Source organism: Seriola lalandi, unplaced genomic scaffold, assembly GCF_002814215.2.
Source record: "Seriola lalandi dorsalis isolate HSWRI2012SDOR001 ecotype SW California unplaced genomic scaffold, Sedor1 jcf7180002054511, whole genome shotgun sequence".
NCBI classification, from domain to species: domain Eukaryota; kingdom Metazoa; phylum Chordata; class Actinopteri; order Carangiformes; family Carangidae; genus Seriola; species Seriola lalandi.
Window position 1 is genome coordinate 549,540 of NW_019525064.1, and position 16,954 is coordinate 566,493.

A 16,954-nucleotide genomic window follows, 5' to 3' on the forward strand; every position below is an offset into this window, starting at 1 on the left:
TGCTATCTGCTGCTCCAAGACAAGCCCCACCGAGATGTTAAAACGGGGTTGCATATTATTTGGCCGAGTGAAATCACATCGTGTTTGTAGGGAGAATTTGAAAAGCCCTCGAGTGCACGCCAACGCACACAACTAACTAGTCTAAAGTTGGGCACCTGTGGCCGTGGCTGCCCTCCCAGTTTTCATTCCTGAATTAGCATCATCAATTTCAAATGTGCGCTTAGACGACTCCAGAACTGCAGATGGTTTGTCGTTTTGGATGTGTACCATGTCCTATATGGACACATGGCTGCTCCGAGGGCCAGAGATCTGTTTGCCCCCAGTGTGTGACACAGATCGGTTTTTACAGGACGACGACAGAGAAAAGAAAATACATGTACAGTTATAGTGTGCCGCCAATCCATCTCCATCAAGGCGGCAAAACGATTAAAAACTATAGCACCCCTACTGAAAAATGAAGAGCACCCATATCGTTAAAATATCATTTACAGCAGATGTTTCCTACTAGTGTAATGGAGCCGTGTGAGGCTGCAGTCAAGTGAGAGATGCAATAAATAAGTTAGCACCAAATAAAGCAGGAACACCTACTGCTGCCTCACCACACTGATGATGATGATTCACTTCACTGTCCACCATCTTCCTATTGAGATGAATGGAATGTGATAACAGCCAGTTATTTCCACTTGCATGGCCAATTATTATGATGATGAAGCGTGATTACAATAGGGTGAGCATAATGGGCTGTTTGTCCGTCCATTGGCCGGCGACCAACAGAAACACAATTTTATATTCCATTTGGTCGAACTGTGGTTTTTAGCAGCGGGCACAGCTTCTTTTTTTTTTTTTTGTGCATCCATTAGGCTGATGTATATTTTCATCACGATAGCCACTGTGGCACAAACACACGAGTCCCAAGTCAGAGAGAGTCTCACAGATAACTATCTGAAATGGGAAGGTTAATTGTGCAAAAGAAAAGTAAAAGCTTCCTCTTTGTTGCGAGTGTTTTCCGTTTACCTGGGCATGATTCACTCTGATTCAGTATTTAATGGGCGGTGAGTCACAGGTGCCCTTTGGTTTTGATTTTACTTTCCAATGTGAACTTGCTTTTTATGGAAATCTGAATATTTCAGGGGGTAAATTTATTCATTTTTATCCCATTTGCTGGCATTTATTATCACTATCTGGTGGGAGAAAACACAACACCTTGATTTGGAGTCTCTTATCTACAGTATAATAAGCCCGGCTGATGATGGCAAGTGTAACCACAGCGCCCATGCTGCTCACAAAAGGAGAAGAAATCAAGCCGTGCATGTCAATGTGGAGCTTGTACAGCTGATTAAATGTGAAAGAAATTCATAGTCAGGTAGTCACTGAGTCACAACCATAGATGGAATAGGGCGTAATGAAATGCATCGACTCACGTGTGTGTGGCTGTACTGTAACCACTTCAGATTAAACTTGACAAAATAAAAGAATGTCCTACTAAAGGGCCAGTAGCAGCCCCTCTCTGTTTACTATGTTCACTCTGTTTTGTCCATTTTATTGTTGGACCAAAAGTTATTGAAAGTATGCTGCTGTTGGCCGCGCTGAGAGATCGTTTCAGACTGTGTTCCTTGGTGCTTATATGCACCATGTTCAATGCAAATCGCTCCATAAACAAAGATGAGTGAAAACACTGTGAGGATCCCCAGAGAATGTAAAGTATGTACCAGGCTTCACAAAGCTCTGATCACAGGTGACAGAATTACCAACATTAACTGGGATAAAATGTTCAACTTTGACTAATAAAGAATCCCACATGTGGCCAATTAAGACTACTATTTACATTAGTTCCTTATTGAAGATATTTCTGACATCTGAGCAAAGATTAGCGCTTGGATGATTTAATATTTCACAGAAAAATGAGCGTTTCAGCACTAAATGCAGTGCTCTGACTACTAATCCTCATTATCCTTTGTTACACTGCGTCATAAACAAGAGCTGTCTAATCAAATATCAATACCAGCATGAAGAAGAACAGCACAGAACAGTGGGTTTAGTAAATGCTTTGCCACACACAAAAAAGAGACACACAAATCCTCAGACATACAGAGAGCGGTCTGCACTCAAAGATATTAACCACTAAAGTTTTCAAAAGCTATTCATGTGCATTTTGTGCTTCCTTATAAAAGAGGGGTGGAAAAAGTTAGCAGCTCGTGACCTATATTATATCTCTATCTCTATATCTATCTCTTATAGAAAGTTTTCTGAATCAGAAGCTCCATTTTAACACGACCTTTCACTGCGTTCCAGTCAGTGAATCTTCTGCACTGAAGAGGCTCAGAAAGGTCCAGAGGTTCTTAAATTAAAGCCTAAACGGTTTATGTGTGTGAGCACTGTCTGATAATTGTGTGTCAGTGGATTACTCTTTATTGCTACAACTATTTCTTCATTCCGATGAATAAAATTATGCAGTCTTCATTTAATATGCATGTGGAAATGTCAAATTAGTACTTGAACTAAGGATTAATGAGGCTAGTCAAGCACTTAAGCTCATTAATAATGATTTCAGTATGGTGTGGTGGCCCATTTCAATTCTAACAGTCAAAGTTTTTCAGTGGCCAACTGAACTGAGGTCAGAGTGATTATCATTTTTGTTTACACATCAAAGGTTTAATCCACACGAGGAACCTTCAGCCATGTAAAGGCAGACACGTCTTCTGCCTCAACAAAGACTGAACCTTTCACCTCATTTTTATCAGCCTCTCGTTTGATCACGAAACCTCTGAACATACCAGGTTTTTCCTGCATAAAGAACTGTGATGCGGCCGCCTCCGCCTCCCGACAAAGTAGTAGTAGGCTACTTGTTTCCTCGGTACTCGGTGGATTTGACGTTTGTAACTGCAACTGCAGCTGTATGTTACGCCTTATTGTTTGTATTTCAAACTGTATTTCCACTTTAATGTGACAAGAGAAAATCATTTTAGGATGAGACCTAACTGATATGTTTGGTAAATGTTAATCTCTCACAACAGCTATGAAATAATCAGTGAATGGCTGACGAGGAGTAAAGCCGCTCTTATTGGATTGTTTTGCTAAGTGGTGGCTGAAAAGAAATCACCAGACCACAGACAAACCCACCACTCACCCTCAGGCCGAAGAATAAATGCTGTAAAACACTCCAGAGCCGGACAGTGATGCAGCATTCAGCAGTGTGGATGGAAGATCACAGCAGCTGAGTGGTGTGTATATTGATCTGTAGTGTGTGTGTGAGTGTGTGTGTGTGTGTGTGTGTGTGTGTGTGGGGGGGGGGGGGTCATCTGAGCTTATGGTAACTATTTCTTCCAATGTCGTGTATAAAGGCATTTAAAGTACAGCTAGTATAAATACATATAATATTTACTAATATGTTAAAAAATGAAAAACGGTTTCACAAGGTCAAGGCCTGTTAATGGCTTAATAACATGAGACCACTGTGACTGTGAAATGAAAGTCCAATTAAGATGGATGGAGCGAGGAATCTCTAAAGTGTTATCATAGTCAGACAAGCTGAGGTCACCTCTACAACAAGTGAATCCGTTTATGCTGAGCAACACACATCCCCCCATCACAGACGCAGCATGGAGGGACAGAGGACACGTGAAAAGCGTTGCCAGGGTACGGCACAGAAAGGGAACAAGGTTCACCTTGTTGAAAAGCTCCGAACTCTGCCCGGTGATCTCACACGCTGATTTAATTGCATACGATGGGAGCTCTGTGAACGTCCTGATCGCAATCGCAAAGACACTCTTTAGATAAAGAGGGACACTCGTCTCCGACACGGGACGGCACCGCTCCCTGTGACAACGCTTGACCTGCGCTATCCAATACGCAGAGTGGTCCAGAATGTACTGCACAAGAATACACAGGATTTGTAGCTTTGAATAAGCTAAGATTTCTTGCAAATGACAATATCGCACCTGTTGTCTCCAGTGCAGGAGACCATTGTTTCCAGCACAAGCCGCAGATGGAGAGAGCTGCATGACTGCGAATATTAAATCTGTGGTGCGACAAAAGGAGGCAGCACAGGGTGAGAGACTGAATGATGGTCTTCTTCTTTTAAATCAGCTCATGTTTACCAGCTGCAACAGTGTGTGTGTGTGTGTGTGTGTGTGTGTGTGTGTGTGTGTGTGTGTGTCAGTCACTAAACTGTCCAGGTGTCGTTAAAGGTTAAAATGTGAGTTTGAATGCGAGTGTGGTTTGACTGATTGAGTACCGAGTTATTTTTTGCAGGATGAAGACTTTTGCTTTTAATACTTTAAGTACATTTTACTGATACTTTTACTTAAGTAAAGTAGGTAAAGTAAAGCATCGGACTGTTCAGTATATCGGGGTCTTGTTGGACGGAACGGGAGATGGACGGGCGGTGGGCAGCGTTGGCGAAACTCGCCATTTACCAGTCGATCTTCACTCTGACCCTCACCTATGGTCATGAGATTTGGGTAATGACCGAAATAATGAGCGGGAAAAAATGGGTTTCCTCCGCAGGGAGACTGCGCTCAGCCTTAGAGATGAGCAGGTGAGCAGCTCGGAGTAGAGTCGCTGCTCCTTCGAATGGAGAAACGGTTAGGATGCTTCCTTGAGGTCGTCCACCCGACTGGGAGGAGAGATTATACATCTCATCTGGCCTGGGAACATCTCGGGATCACCCTCGGAAGAGCTGGAAAATGTCGCTGGTTAGAGGGACTACTTTACTTGAGCTTGATGGGTATTTTACTCTATTTAATTCTTTGTACTTTAATTTGCCAGATTTTATTTTACTGCAACAATAACTTGTTTAAATTCAGTTTTAGAGGTAAGTTTTTATATTAAAGTGTATTAATATTATATTACTTTTTGCACCACTGATCAAACATCTCTTAGAAAACGCAGACGAGGTACTAAACTGTATCAGTGGGTAATTTTTACACCACTGGCAATGACTCATACCCTGTTCAGATGGACTATACAGCACATACAAAGGAAGTGCTTTTGCCATGCTCCCCAGGTTAATTTGAGGAGAGGAGGCTGATCAGGGCCTCGGGGCATGAAAGAAGCAACAGGGACCACACCGACTAATTGCTGAGCTATGCGGGGCCTCTCATTTCGCTTTGTGACGCTCTATGAAAAGGGCATTCATGCCCCTGGAGGCTCATCTGGGCTCCTGGATTTAACCACCTGATGCAGCACCAGTCGGTCCCAGCTGCCCGGAGTCAGGGACAGACGTGTCTCCCCCTTTACCTGTCTCTCTGAACAGCTGTGACCCTTTGCCACAGACAGGCCAATTACTGGCAAGCGCTTCAGCCGAGAGCACTGCCTCTCTATCCAATAACTGTAAACACAGCGACCGTGTGACGGAGGCAGAGCTGACAGTCTGAAACCGTTCTCGTTCATTTCAGGGAAATTCTACGCAGACGGACGATCCTGAGTCCGTCCGGTCAATAACACATTTGTCAGGGACAAAAACTCTGACCACATTCTCCACCGATTATTTCATTGACGTTTAGTGGCACTTCAAACCAGATTGAGAGGGTTACAAGAAACAATGAATACATAATTGTGAAAATTATTTTTCTTAGTGCCAAAGCTCAGCTACAGTTATTCTTTTCTTTCACCACGCTCTCATTACCTCCTCCGGCCCTCTGCTCCTCCTGGTTTAGGAAACTAAGAAAGATGGACTCAATCCTGTTGGAGGCAGCGAAAAACTTAAGTCATACATTAATGTTACGTGTTATTAATGTGTCTTTTATTAGTTATTGATTGACTGATGGATGATGTTAGCATGCTAGCATTTGCTAATTAGCACTAAACACAACGTGCAGCTGAGGTTGATGGGATTGTTGTAACAAACCAAAGTATTGGACAAATTAAAGTTTCGACCTGGTGATGCCACTCGATGAAAGGTGATTACAGTTCAATGTCAATACATCAGGTGCTCAGACATTTCACTGAAAGACACGAAGGTCAGCCTCATTGTAGAGCTTTAACAAATCGCTTTGGTCTCTCAGGATTTATGAATGTCCAAATGTGCCACATTTCACAGCGATCCATTAAACAGTTGTTGAGATATTTCAGTCTTGATCAAAGTCGCACCCACAGCTAAAAACAGCAAATATTAAAGAGAAACCATAAATATGCAAAGGAAGGCAGAATACACACAAAAAAGTCAAACGGTCACCGCGTGATTCTTAGATGTACATTTGATGAAGAAAAAACCTCTACAGAGCGTTAGGCACAACCACAAACACTGTTTCATGTAAATCCCACCTGCAGACACCGAAATCACCAACTCAAACCTGATCTGTTGCAGAACAAAACCCCCCCGAAAAAAGAAATGGTCTCACTCTGCCTCTATTCATCAGCACACGCAGTTCACTTAGTAGTCCCGTGAATCAAATAGCATGCTATTTCCAAGTGATTGCATGTTAAGCCTAATCAGACCCATATTCATCCTTCTTTCAACATCACTGACCACTTCCACTCCCCCAAGACCAGCAAATTGCAAAGTATGTCTCGCTGTTACGTCACCAGAATGAAAATTACTAGTGAGCAGGTGGCAACTTGGGAGGCAGCCTACTTACCATCCATGCTTGAGATATAATGACATTTTTTCACCATTCACTTGGTTTATTAACATCAGCCGGTTCTCACATCAAGCCCTCCGTGAGTCTTTTCACTCCGTTCAATCAGTCACATGTATGTTTGAATGTTTATAATATGTTTATGACTCAGTGTGTTAGTGCTTCTTTTTCCTGTGGACCATGAGTGCATGTTGCTACAGATTCATTCCCTCCACACTCAGTATAAACTGACCTTACAGAGTCACTGCAGGGGACACAAGCTACAATCACTGCCCAGTCCAGACGACAAACTCATGTCTGCCAGGTTGGTTCCTGTTATTTTACTGACAGAAAGGTACACTGCTATATATATATATATATATATGTATATCCCACGCAAGGTCAGGTGGAAACCCTTAAAAAACCTGGTTCTGCTTAGACAAATACACTAATGTGCCAGTACCCAGAATTCCAGCACTACCCCTCCACAAGCAGACCAACCTCTGCCAGATAACACATGCGCCTGCACAAACACATTTCAATCAACACAGCTCATGTTTATCAAGCAAACCACCTACATTCACTGTCAGCAAAGATCAGGACGACTTCCCTGAGAGAGCGTCAGTGTCACAGTTTTACAACACCAGCAAAATACAGACTGCGACGACGTGTCTCTCTGACAGTTTGAATTATTAAACAGCTTTTTAATGAACATGTCTAATGAGTAGCTTATATGTGTATATAGGCAAATAACTTGGTAACATACCATGGTTACATATGTGCAAAATATAATAAAATTAATCAAAACTCATTGATATTTTCAAATATGCCATTTAGACTGTGAGTAAATATTGGCAAGCCACTCACGTGGCCTAAAAATAAACGCTGCCTATGTGTAAATGAAAATAGTAGGTAATTTAACTCAGCTGTGTGAAATTATCCTTTCAGCCTCGTCCAACCACTATTTTGTTTCACACCTAATAATGGTGCCAGATCTTACACACATTGCACATGCTCACACAGCGATGATGAAAACTGTGTTGCTGGCTGCAGTCTAATCTTCTCTTCTACTGTTCATTTCCCCTTTCAGTTGCACCCCCCTTTTATGTTCACTACATGCAGGGAAATATACAGTATTTATTTCTGTCATGTTACCCAGCCTTTGGAAATGCACTGTAACAATATCACCACATATCTCAAATATACAGATGCAGCTATTATTTTAAATAAAGAAAATACATAATAGTAATTGGCTATATGCGTATAAGACTCTATATTAAAATTAACCTGCTGTAATTAAAGGTCCCATATAGTTGGAAGTGTGTCTTTTATTATAGAGCAAGTTCTAGGTGTTACATAAATATTGTGAAAGTGTCAAATTGTGCAATCCACAGACACAATGCCACATATTCAAAACCTGAGCCTTAAAATGAGCCATCAGGACTTCTGTAACTTTGTGATGTCACAACTAAACAGTCATGCCTCAAGCCCCGCCCACCTGGACCCACCATCCAACCTTGCAGGATTTGTTTTTTTCTAAATGTGTATCTGAAATCTGCTATCTTTTTATTGGATCACTCAGAAAACAGTCAGCCAATCAGAAGAGAGGCTCAGAGCTTCCTCTCTTCTGATTGGCTCACCGACCTGTTGTTACTAGAGCTCCAGAGAGAAGCCTGAGAGAGGAGATGTAAAACTACACTGAGATGGTTTTTGGTTCTTAAAACCACAAATATATCTTCTTATAGATCAACACTTCAAATAAAACACAGGTAAAGTGTCAAATATGAAGCTTTAAATTGAGACATCCTTCATTCTGCAGACGACCCTTTCCATGTGTATCATCTTTGAGGCCCATAAACACAATCAAAGGCCAAGATAAGTTCATTTCCTGAGGTAAGAAAGTTCTTAAATTGCTTTTTACCTCTTATCCCACACTTAAGACCAAACATGTGAGTCTCTGGACAGACGTTTTGGTCAGCCAGGAGTGATCTGCTGCTCTGACCCACTTCATAAATACAAGCACTGAACTCTGATGCTTGCGGCTTTTTCTTATAAATGTTCTGAGGCAACTCCGTTCACATTGTTGGCGTCTCCTCTTGTGACATATGACAGGCATTAATGTGTAAGTAACCACTTCAGGCAGAATAGGAGCCACAGTGATGCAAAAGTCATTACCCAGAGAGATAAAAAAATAAAAACAAAATCTCTGGGAGCCAGATTTTGAAACATGGTGTTAATAACCTATTTCGAACTTTGGACGGTTTGATTATGTTTAGTGCCGTTGGGGGAGAGAGGAGCTCACCTGAAGAACTCCACAAAGGAAAAGCCATATCCGTGTTGCTCAGCGATTCCTGCACACACAACGTTGGCAGAGGCTCCTATCAACGTGCCGTTCCCTAAATAAAAAGGAAAAAACATTAAATGGTCTGAGTTCACATTACTCACTACAAGAACATGAGCGCAATAACACAGGATTTTATTTATGCACTATTATAATAATATTCATAATAATCTTTCAGAATTCTCTCAATATTTTCCATCTTGATCCCGTATAAAGTTTTTACTATTTTCCATCCACTGTAAGCAACATTTTGACAGTGTGTGTCTCCATCCCGCCGTTCGATACAGCTCAAGTCTCAAAAGGTGTCAGTGCGGAGATGGAGCCGGGCAGCGGCAACATAATACTGCAGATCGATAACGGCCTGTCACAGCGCAGTTGATTAAACTGAAACACTATGACAGCTCTCTCCATCTCTCTCTCTTTGTGTCCTTCCCACCCAAACAGAGCCACACTGTGCCGAAGGGCCCGGCTGCAGGGGTGCGGTAGAGCCTGAACCAGGCAAGCCTTGAAGGGGCCTTGGGCTGCGCTCACAAAAAGCACAGCCTGACCTCCCCGAGGAGTGACACAGCTGTACAAAGTGTGTCTGTCACTTAGAGCATATGATGCCTCCTTCTGGCAGAGGCCATCGGTAAAGATCCACAGCTCAAACAGAGATAAACTATAAAGTCTCTGGTATTTTTCCGGAAGGTTTTTGTGTGTCTATCCCAAAACCAAACAAACAGTCTCATACAATTTCTTTATTCTTGAGTTTATATTTTATTACATGAAGAGATTAAAAAGAGAGGCTTACCGCCAAGACAGGCTCCCATAGCTAGAGCAAAGATGAGAGGTTTTACTGGCAGGTTCACATCTGCATCCTGACTCAAGTTGATGAGAACTGGAATCTGTGAGTACAGAGACAGATTGATAATATACACTGTTTTTAGTTTGTTAAACGCACTGATTCGGTAGATTTTTAGTTTCTAAAACAGGAGAAGTCGTCAAACTTCCTAGTCCAAGCGACGCACCAAACACATAAACATAAACACAGAGGCTCCATCTGTGCTGCGATATGTGATGGGTCTTAGATGCAACATACAGCAGGTGATGAGCCAGACTTGATCCCACCATGATGGCAGAACAGTTGGATTATTTTCTCAGGACTTTTATGAAACTTCTGAGTATAAGTCCACAAATAAAGAAAACATTAAAGCCATCACAGTGTAATGTTTGCATTGGTTCCTGCTGGTGTAACTAGATGCAGCATGAGTGAGTGCTGCTGTGTGCATCATTTTCACAAACCGTACTAGCAGAGCATGAATACACTGTACGCAGCCTTGTATCGATCGAAATGTCTGCGACTGGTTACAAAAACAAACTCCTTTCTGAACATTTACAAGGACTGTGAAGGAAACAATAGTTTGCATTTGTTTGTGCTTGAAGAGCAAAGTTTGAAGGAATACACTTGCTTCTACAGCCAGATGCCGGTTACCTAGCACAGAGACAGAAAACAACGCGCCTGTCTGTGTCCAAAGGAAACTAAATCTAACGAAATATAATTTTTTTATACTTCTGTTTTTATATTAATTCAGTAAACCAGATTCAACATGTTAATTAGTGAGCCTAGTAGGTGCTGGTAGGTGGATTATTCAGCTTTGGACAGTCCCAGGTCTTTATGCTAAGCTAAGCTAACAGCTGCTAGCTTTACCTTAATATATGCTATATGGACATGAATGGTATCGATCTTCTTGTCTAACTCTTGTCAAACCCAAAAAATCAAACCATCCGTTTGTAAATGAAAGCCTCTCTAAAATGTTTCAGTCGTGCATTATTTTGTCTGATCCGAATTTAAAAAACTAATCTTTTCTCAGTCTATTGTGGCAATCAGGACGTGCTCTCTTCTCATCTCAAGCAGTTTGAAGTCCTCTTCTCTGCAGGTAGAACAACATTTGCAGAAAAATCTACCAGAGAAAAAGGAAATCTTCAAAAGTCCGGATACACTGGTGGGGAGCCGTCGAGTCAGCATCTCATCCTGTCAGTGGCATAACATCTCTTCCTTTTCTCGCTGTCATTTTCATTGAGCAGACTGGCAGGACACCAGTGAAACATTGATCTCTGTACAATCTATTAATTTTCACTCAAACAGACAGCTGGCAACAGAAGGGCAGAATATACATATATATATATATATATATATATATATATATGGGAGGATACAGAAAGAGAATCTCTCTGCTCCTCTTATTCAATGTTGTTAAAGATTTCACGATCGTGACAGAAACTCCTCTTTTCAAGTCTCTTCTTTATCAGTTAGTCTGCTTTCTTTTATTCAGTAAGTGTCTTCACACGAGGTCAGTCACAGGTCAACATGGTTCATTGTTTATCCCTGGCCTGGTGAGTGTGCAGCTGCTTCACTCCCATCAGCAGCAGTAACCATAGCAACCAAGGCTACAGCACGGCCCCCCTTATTGGTAGCAAGTGTAGGGAGATGTAAAAAAGTCCCAGGGACAGATAGTACGCATCGTCCTCATGAAGACAAAAAGTCAATGTGAGTCAGGGAGGACATGTTTATGTTTACGTGTCCAACAGAACTTTCACATGTGTATGTGAGAGATATATATATCTGTCCCTTGAAACCTCCTTCACTCAGCTCTCAACATTTCTATCAAGAGAAAAGTAATGAGATATTAGAGCTAGGACTGATTACATATATATAAAATAAAATATTTCTTACTTCTAAGTCTGGACAAAGCTTGTGTGTGGTACTGCACGTATGGGAGGAAATCCCATCTGATTTTATATCAAAGTTGTTAAAGCCAACATGCATGTTTGAGTAAAAAGGAGTCAGGACTAATGTTGTTTTTCTGTTACAGGCGCAAAATTTGTGGAACAATTGTGGTGAGAAAAAGGGAAGTGTAAACTTTTCTCTGTTTCTTTCATGTCGTGCGTTTTTAAAAGGATATGAGCTGCAGCTTCAGCTTACACCTTTTGCATCTGGAGAAAATCTTCATGCTGTTTTCTTACAGCTGTTAGAGCTATAAAACAATTCAGAGTTGGACTTGACTGATTAGAGATTGTGTCAAAAGTGAAAAGTCACTTCAACAACAGCTGACAGACCTAGAAATGGTAAGTTTTGCTCAAAGGAAGATTAAGTAACAAATATGTGTGAAGGCCGTCTCAATTCAAATGACTGGATGTGTGACATTAAAAGCGTCCCGCTGGTGTCTCTTACCATGGTGGCAGTGAAGGGAATGTTGTCAATGAGCGAAGACGCCAGAGCCGAGACCCACATCACCAGAATAATGGCTATGGCCAAGCGCTGGTCCTCTGGCACCGCCTGGGAAGAGAGATAATAAGAGCGACAGATGAGTGCGACTTTCAGCTTCACTCAGATGTGCACCCCCCCCCCCCAGCCATATCACCCATTCAAGTCAAACACACCAATTATGTTCAGTCTTTGACACAGAACCTCGTATCGGCGGGCAGAAGCTGGGAGGACGAAGCTGTTTGAATGTGTGACATGACCACAGGTCGTGCCGGTGTGTTTGAGGTTTATCTCTGAGCTGGTGCCGCTCACCCAGCGAGAAGCATGACGCTGCCTGAACCCTCTGGTTACTCTTCTCTTACGTTTGCATGGCCAGGTTAACGGAGAAAATATCTACTCCTTTCATCCTTCCACTCCTTGTACTTCAGAGAAAAGGCCACGGCACTTCTACCCAGCAGGTTGTCCACTGCTCGGCGACGCTGAGCAGGTCAGAAACCATGAATAGCAACCCACCTGTCATGTGTGATTATTCGACTTATACAGGCCAACAGTCTAAACACAAGCTGACATACCTATTACTGCTGCAATTCTCTACTAAGACACACACTGCTGCCATGATGCACACAGGTGAGAATTACCTCAGACTCCTCTCAACCGCTGACACGAATTACATGTAAACAAAATAATTAAATTCAGAGCTGTGCTGAACAAAAGGATCAATATGCATGAAATGCAATATCATGTCACCTGTGCCCAGTTATCAATTACACCAGACGCATGAAGCCCTGAGAGACCATTGTTAAGGTTGAGAATCAAAAGAAAGAAAGAACAAATCCCTCACTTTTATTAGCAGTGCTGTCTGTTCTCCAATATAGTCGATGAGCTGCAGCTGGGCTAGAGCCTGAAAAATGAAGAGAAGATTAATATGAAGAGAATTAGTTACAAGTGAGATTAAACCAAGAGAAGAAAAAGCTATTTGGTTTTTATTTAGCAGCCATTAAAAAGACAGAGACAAATCTATTCTTGTTATCAATATTGACAGAGAGAACAAGAAAATATTCGCCATTCCTTACGGTGTCTGCTTCATGACACTACAGTGTTTCATGCATTCAACAGATAGTTTTGCACACAGACAACACAGCAGTTATTGTGCTGACACTGCACTTTCCTTTTATCCTCCCACTTTGGGGGCTGATGTGTAAAGAAATAGATAATTAGGTTTCAGATTGTAAGCTCAGTAACGGACTGTACTGTAAACAGATCCAAGGGCTGATGCTGTTGTCGTCTTCTTCTGGCTCACTTTTTTATTTATTTGCTATAATTACCACGTGTGACAAAACAGAAGTTGTTTGGCATCAGTTTGTAGTTTTACCTCAAAAAATATAAATGAGTTCATCAAATGCCAAAAAAAAAAAAATATATATATATATATATTTATATGTTAAATACCTCCATCAAAACAAAGAGGCCAGCAAAGAACAGTAACGTGGCCCATTCCACCCGGTGCAAGATGATCTCGAAATCCTGGATGTCAGCCAGAACCAAAAGCCACAGCGCACCAAGGATAGCGATCCAACCTGAGAGACAAGAGGAGACCTGGTCTGACATCTCTCTTTACGGATAAAAAAAAAACATACATAAAAGCCTTTTCATGGCCTCATCCGACTGACACGGAGCCCGATGGAGCGGATTTTCACAGATTTATAACAGGACGACATATCACACATGACACATGCTGAGACTTTTTAAATGATTAAAAGGTGTTAATTAATTTTTTTAAAATGGAGTTCGATCTGCTCTCTGTTCGGCAAGCTTTATTAAATGTTACACATGGTATAAAGTCCTGCTGACGTCCAGTCCACTACACTCACTCATCCTTTCCGCAGTTTGGCCCCATATAAGTTAATGGTCAAACATCCGAAACAAATGTGTGGAAATGAGTCACAGTAACTGAGCGGCTCTCTGGTGAGCGAACAGATCAAACCATGAAGTGGTGCTTGTTAGAAATGATGAATAAAGTATTTGGTCTTCCCTGGTGGGTCTTCTGAAGCGTCCACTATCGCCAAAATGTCATTTCAACATATTCTAGTCTGGAGGACAAAAGTTGGCACCAGCCTGCTGATATTTACAATTAGAGAGTGTTTCTGAAAGAGGGGAAGAGTGTGCATCCACTCGGAGAAAATTTGATTAAACAGGTGAGCAGCAGTAATTGCCTTGGCTGAGGCCTTTGGGGAAATAATCGCACAACTGATGGGAATTAGTGAAGAAAGAAGAGCAATGGAAGAAGACAAAAAAAGGGAGAGAGTGACACGGGGAAGGCCTGGAGACGGAGAGGCTGATAAGAAAGAGGAGATTCTTGCAGCTTCACAACACAGGCTGGGTTTAGTTCAACACTGTGTTTTTAACAGGCAGTTAACAGGTTCTCCAACATTCACCAGAATGTGACGGTGGTTACGAACAGATGTGCGATGGGAAATATGGGGCGGAGATAGTAACTGAGAAATGCAACAGAAATACTGACGGTTTATGAAATGCTCGTCTCAAATTCAAACAGATCTTTTTCTTTTTCGTGTTTTCGAGCACTTGGGGAACAAGAGCACAACAAACTGTAAATACATCACTGACAAAACTGCTCTGATAAATCCGGTAGCAAACATGTGTATTTACCATATAAATTCACTAGAGACGGAGCAACATTAAAACTTATTTCAAGTCATAACTTTCTGGCCACCATATGCCCGAAACCATCTGTTTCTTCGCCAGCCAGTCGCTAACTTATCCGCCTGCTGAGCAGTTTAACAGGTAACAGCTGCACCTGAAACTGCTGATGAGAGCAGCGAGACTGAAGCAAGCTAGACGCAAAGTACAGTGCTTGTAGCACTGGAAGAAAACTAAGCTGACACGTCGGTTTTTTTTTTAAATTGTTAATATAAAAATATTCATTAGAGCAGCTGTGTGTGTGTGTGTGTGTGTGTGTGTGTGTGTGTGTGTGTGTGTGTGAGACACAATCTGTTGATACTCTTTTCTCTCTCTGTTGTATCTATAACTGCATAAATAACACTGTTCAAGGTCTACATGTAATTCATCTGAATATCACTTCAAAACACTGATCTCTTAAGAGCCTGGCTTGTTTATAATCAGCCCAGTGTAATTACACTCTCTGAGACATGGTTGAATATTAACATCTCTGATAAAGATATTAAACTTGACATCTTTGTTCTGTACCGAGCTGCACCTGAGGAGGAGGAGGAGGAGTGGCTTCATGCGTCTCTTCAAATTTGTCTCCTGAACTTGTTTTACCGACAGAGAATCCCATGTATTTTGAATGTTTCTTTGTTTAAATGAACGTAAATCCATTTTAGAGGAATATTTACAGGCCTGAAAATTCTCCATTAGAATCTAAAAAAATTAATTTTGTCGACCAATAACTCTTCGTCCAAGCGAAATGATTATTCTGCGTGACTCTTAATGCTCATCCCTCACTGATGGAAACCTATTTGGCAGTATAAACCTAAAGTCATAAGTGAGCCTACTATACTGAAGCCCCTCATCTCTCGACTGAGACTCATCACGATAAGACAATGCAAAAATATTTATACTCAACTTTCTGTTCAAGATTTAATAATAAAAATAAATGGCGGTTTCATTTGATACCTTTCGGTTGAAGATGCCTGAAATTTCTTTAACACTGAATTTGTTCATGTTATAGACATTAAATTTGAATAAATGGTGATCTTATAAGTGTTTTTAAACAAAGAGATAAGGCCTAGGAAAAATATATCTTAACAAGGGATTCTGCTGATGAAAGAAATGCTAAATCTACTTATTAGAAATGAATGTTTAGTTAATGACTTTAAAAACCCCAAAAGCTCCACTATTCACATTAGATGTCAGTAAAGAAATTTAATTATCTATAATTTACAGTATCCATTCAACCAGCATTTTCCCTCCGTCTCTCATCTAACCGCGAGGAAGCTCCTTCTCCTTTACAGCAATCCGTCCAGTTGATGTTCAGCAGGTTACCTAAGCTCAGGTAGTGGTGCTGATCTAGATGGTTTGGAGATTAGGGTTTATCAAGCTTGCCCCTCACGTTGTGCCATATCCTCTGGCCGACTTATTTAATTTGTCTCTAGCTACATGTGAAGTTCAATTAATGTGGAAACGTGCCAGACTATTATAGTACTACTTATAGATCTTACTAAGGCTTTTAAAATGGCTGATCAATACCTCCTCTTAGACGGACTTTGTGCTATTGGTCTTTCTAAACATTCTTTACTGTGGTGTAATTCATACTCCACAGATGCTAGTGTGTCTTTTTTTTCAGGGCGGTTCAGATTTAATGATCATGGAAAAAGGTGTACCACAGGGTTCCTCCTTAGGCCCATTGCTGTTCACTGTTTTATTAATAATGACTTCCAAAATCATTCATGTTCAATTTATATGCAGATGATACTATGATCTACTGGTCCAAAACTATATATACTCTATGGGTTGAGATATAAAGTTGTACTGAAGATCCTGTTAACATTTATCTTCAGAGTTTAGAGAAGAGTTCAAACAAGTAAAAGTGCTGAAACAAAGAGCCGGTCAGTGGAGCTTAAAAAACTTTTTACCAGAGTCCAAGTACCAAGTGTTGCATTCAGTCTGATATACTGTTGATGTGTGTTGTGGGTGTTTGTGGGTTAAATGTCATATACTCATTATAAAGTTCAGTATGATTTTTGTACATAGTTTTTATTTCTATTGATAAAGCTGCTCATGGCAGTTACATGAGTTTGACAACATTTTATTTTAATTTACTTATTTGAGGTG

The 16,954-nt window shown here is 41.1% G+C and overlaps 1 protein-coding gene across 1 annotated transcript in view; it reads right to left on the bottom strand.

The window, feature by feature from the left end:
* The window catches only part of oca2 (oculocutaneous albinism II), a 45,266-nt gene that overhangs the window by 1,938 nt on the left and 26,374 nt on the right, over positions 1-16,954 (bottom strand). The window contains exons 19-23 of the mRNA XM_023413264.2: positions 13,592-13,719; positions 12,984-13,043; positions 12,110-12,214; positions 9,689-9,782; positions 8,860-8,953 (exon numbers count right to left, since the gene is read on the bottom strand). Of these exons, the coding sequence (XP_023269032.1) occupies positions 8,860-8,953; positions 9,689-9,782; positions 12,110-12,214; positions 12,984-13,043; positions 13,592-13,719 (481 nt within the window). The remainder of the gene's footprint in view (positions 1-8,859; positions 8,954-9,688; positions 9,783-12,109; positions 12,215-12,983; positions 13,044-13,591; positions 13,720-16,954) is intronic.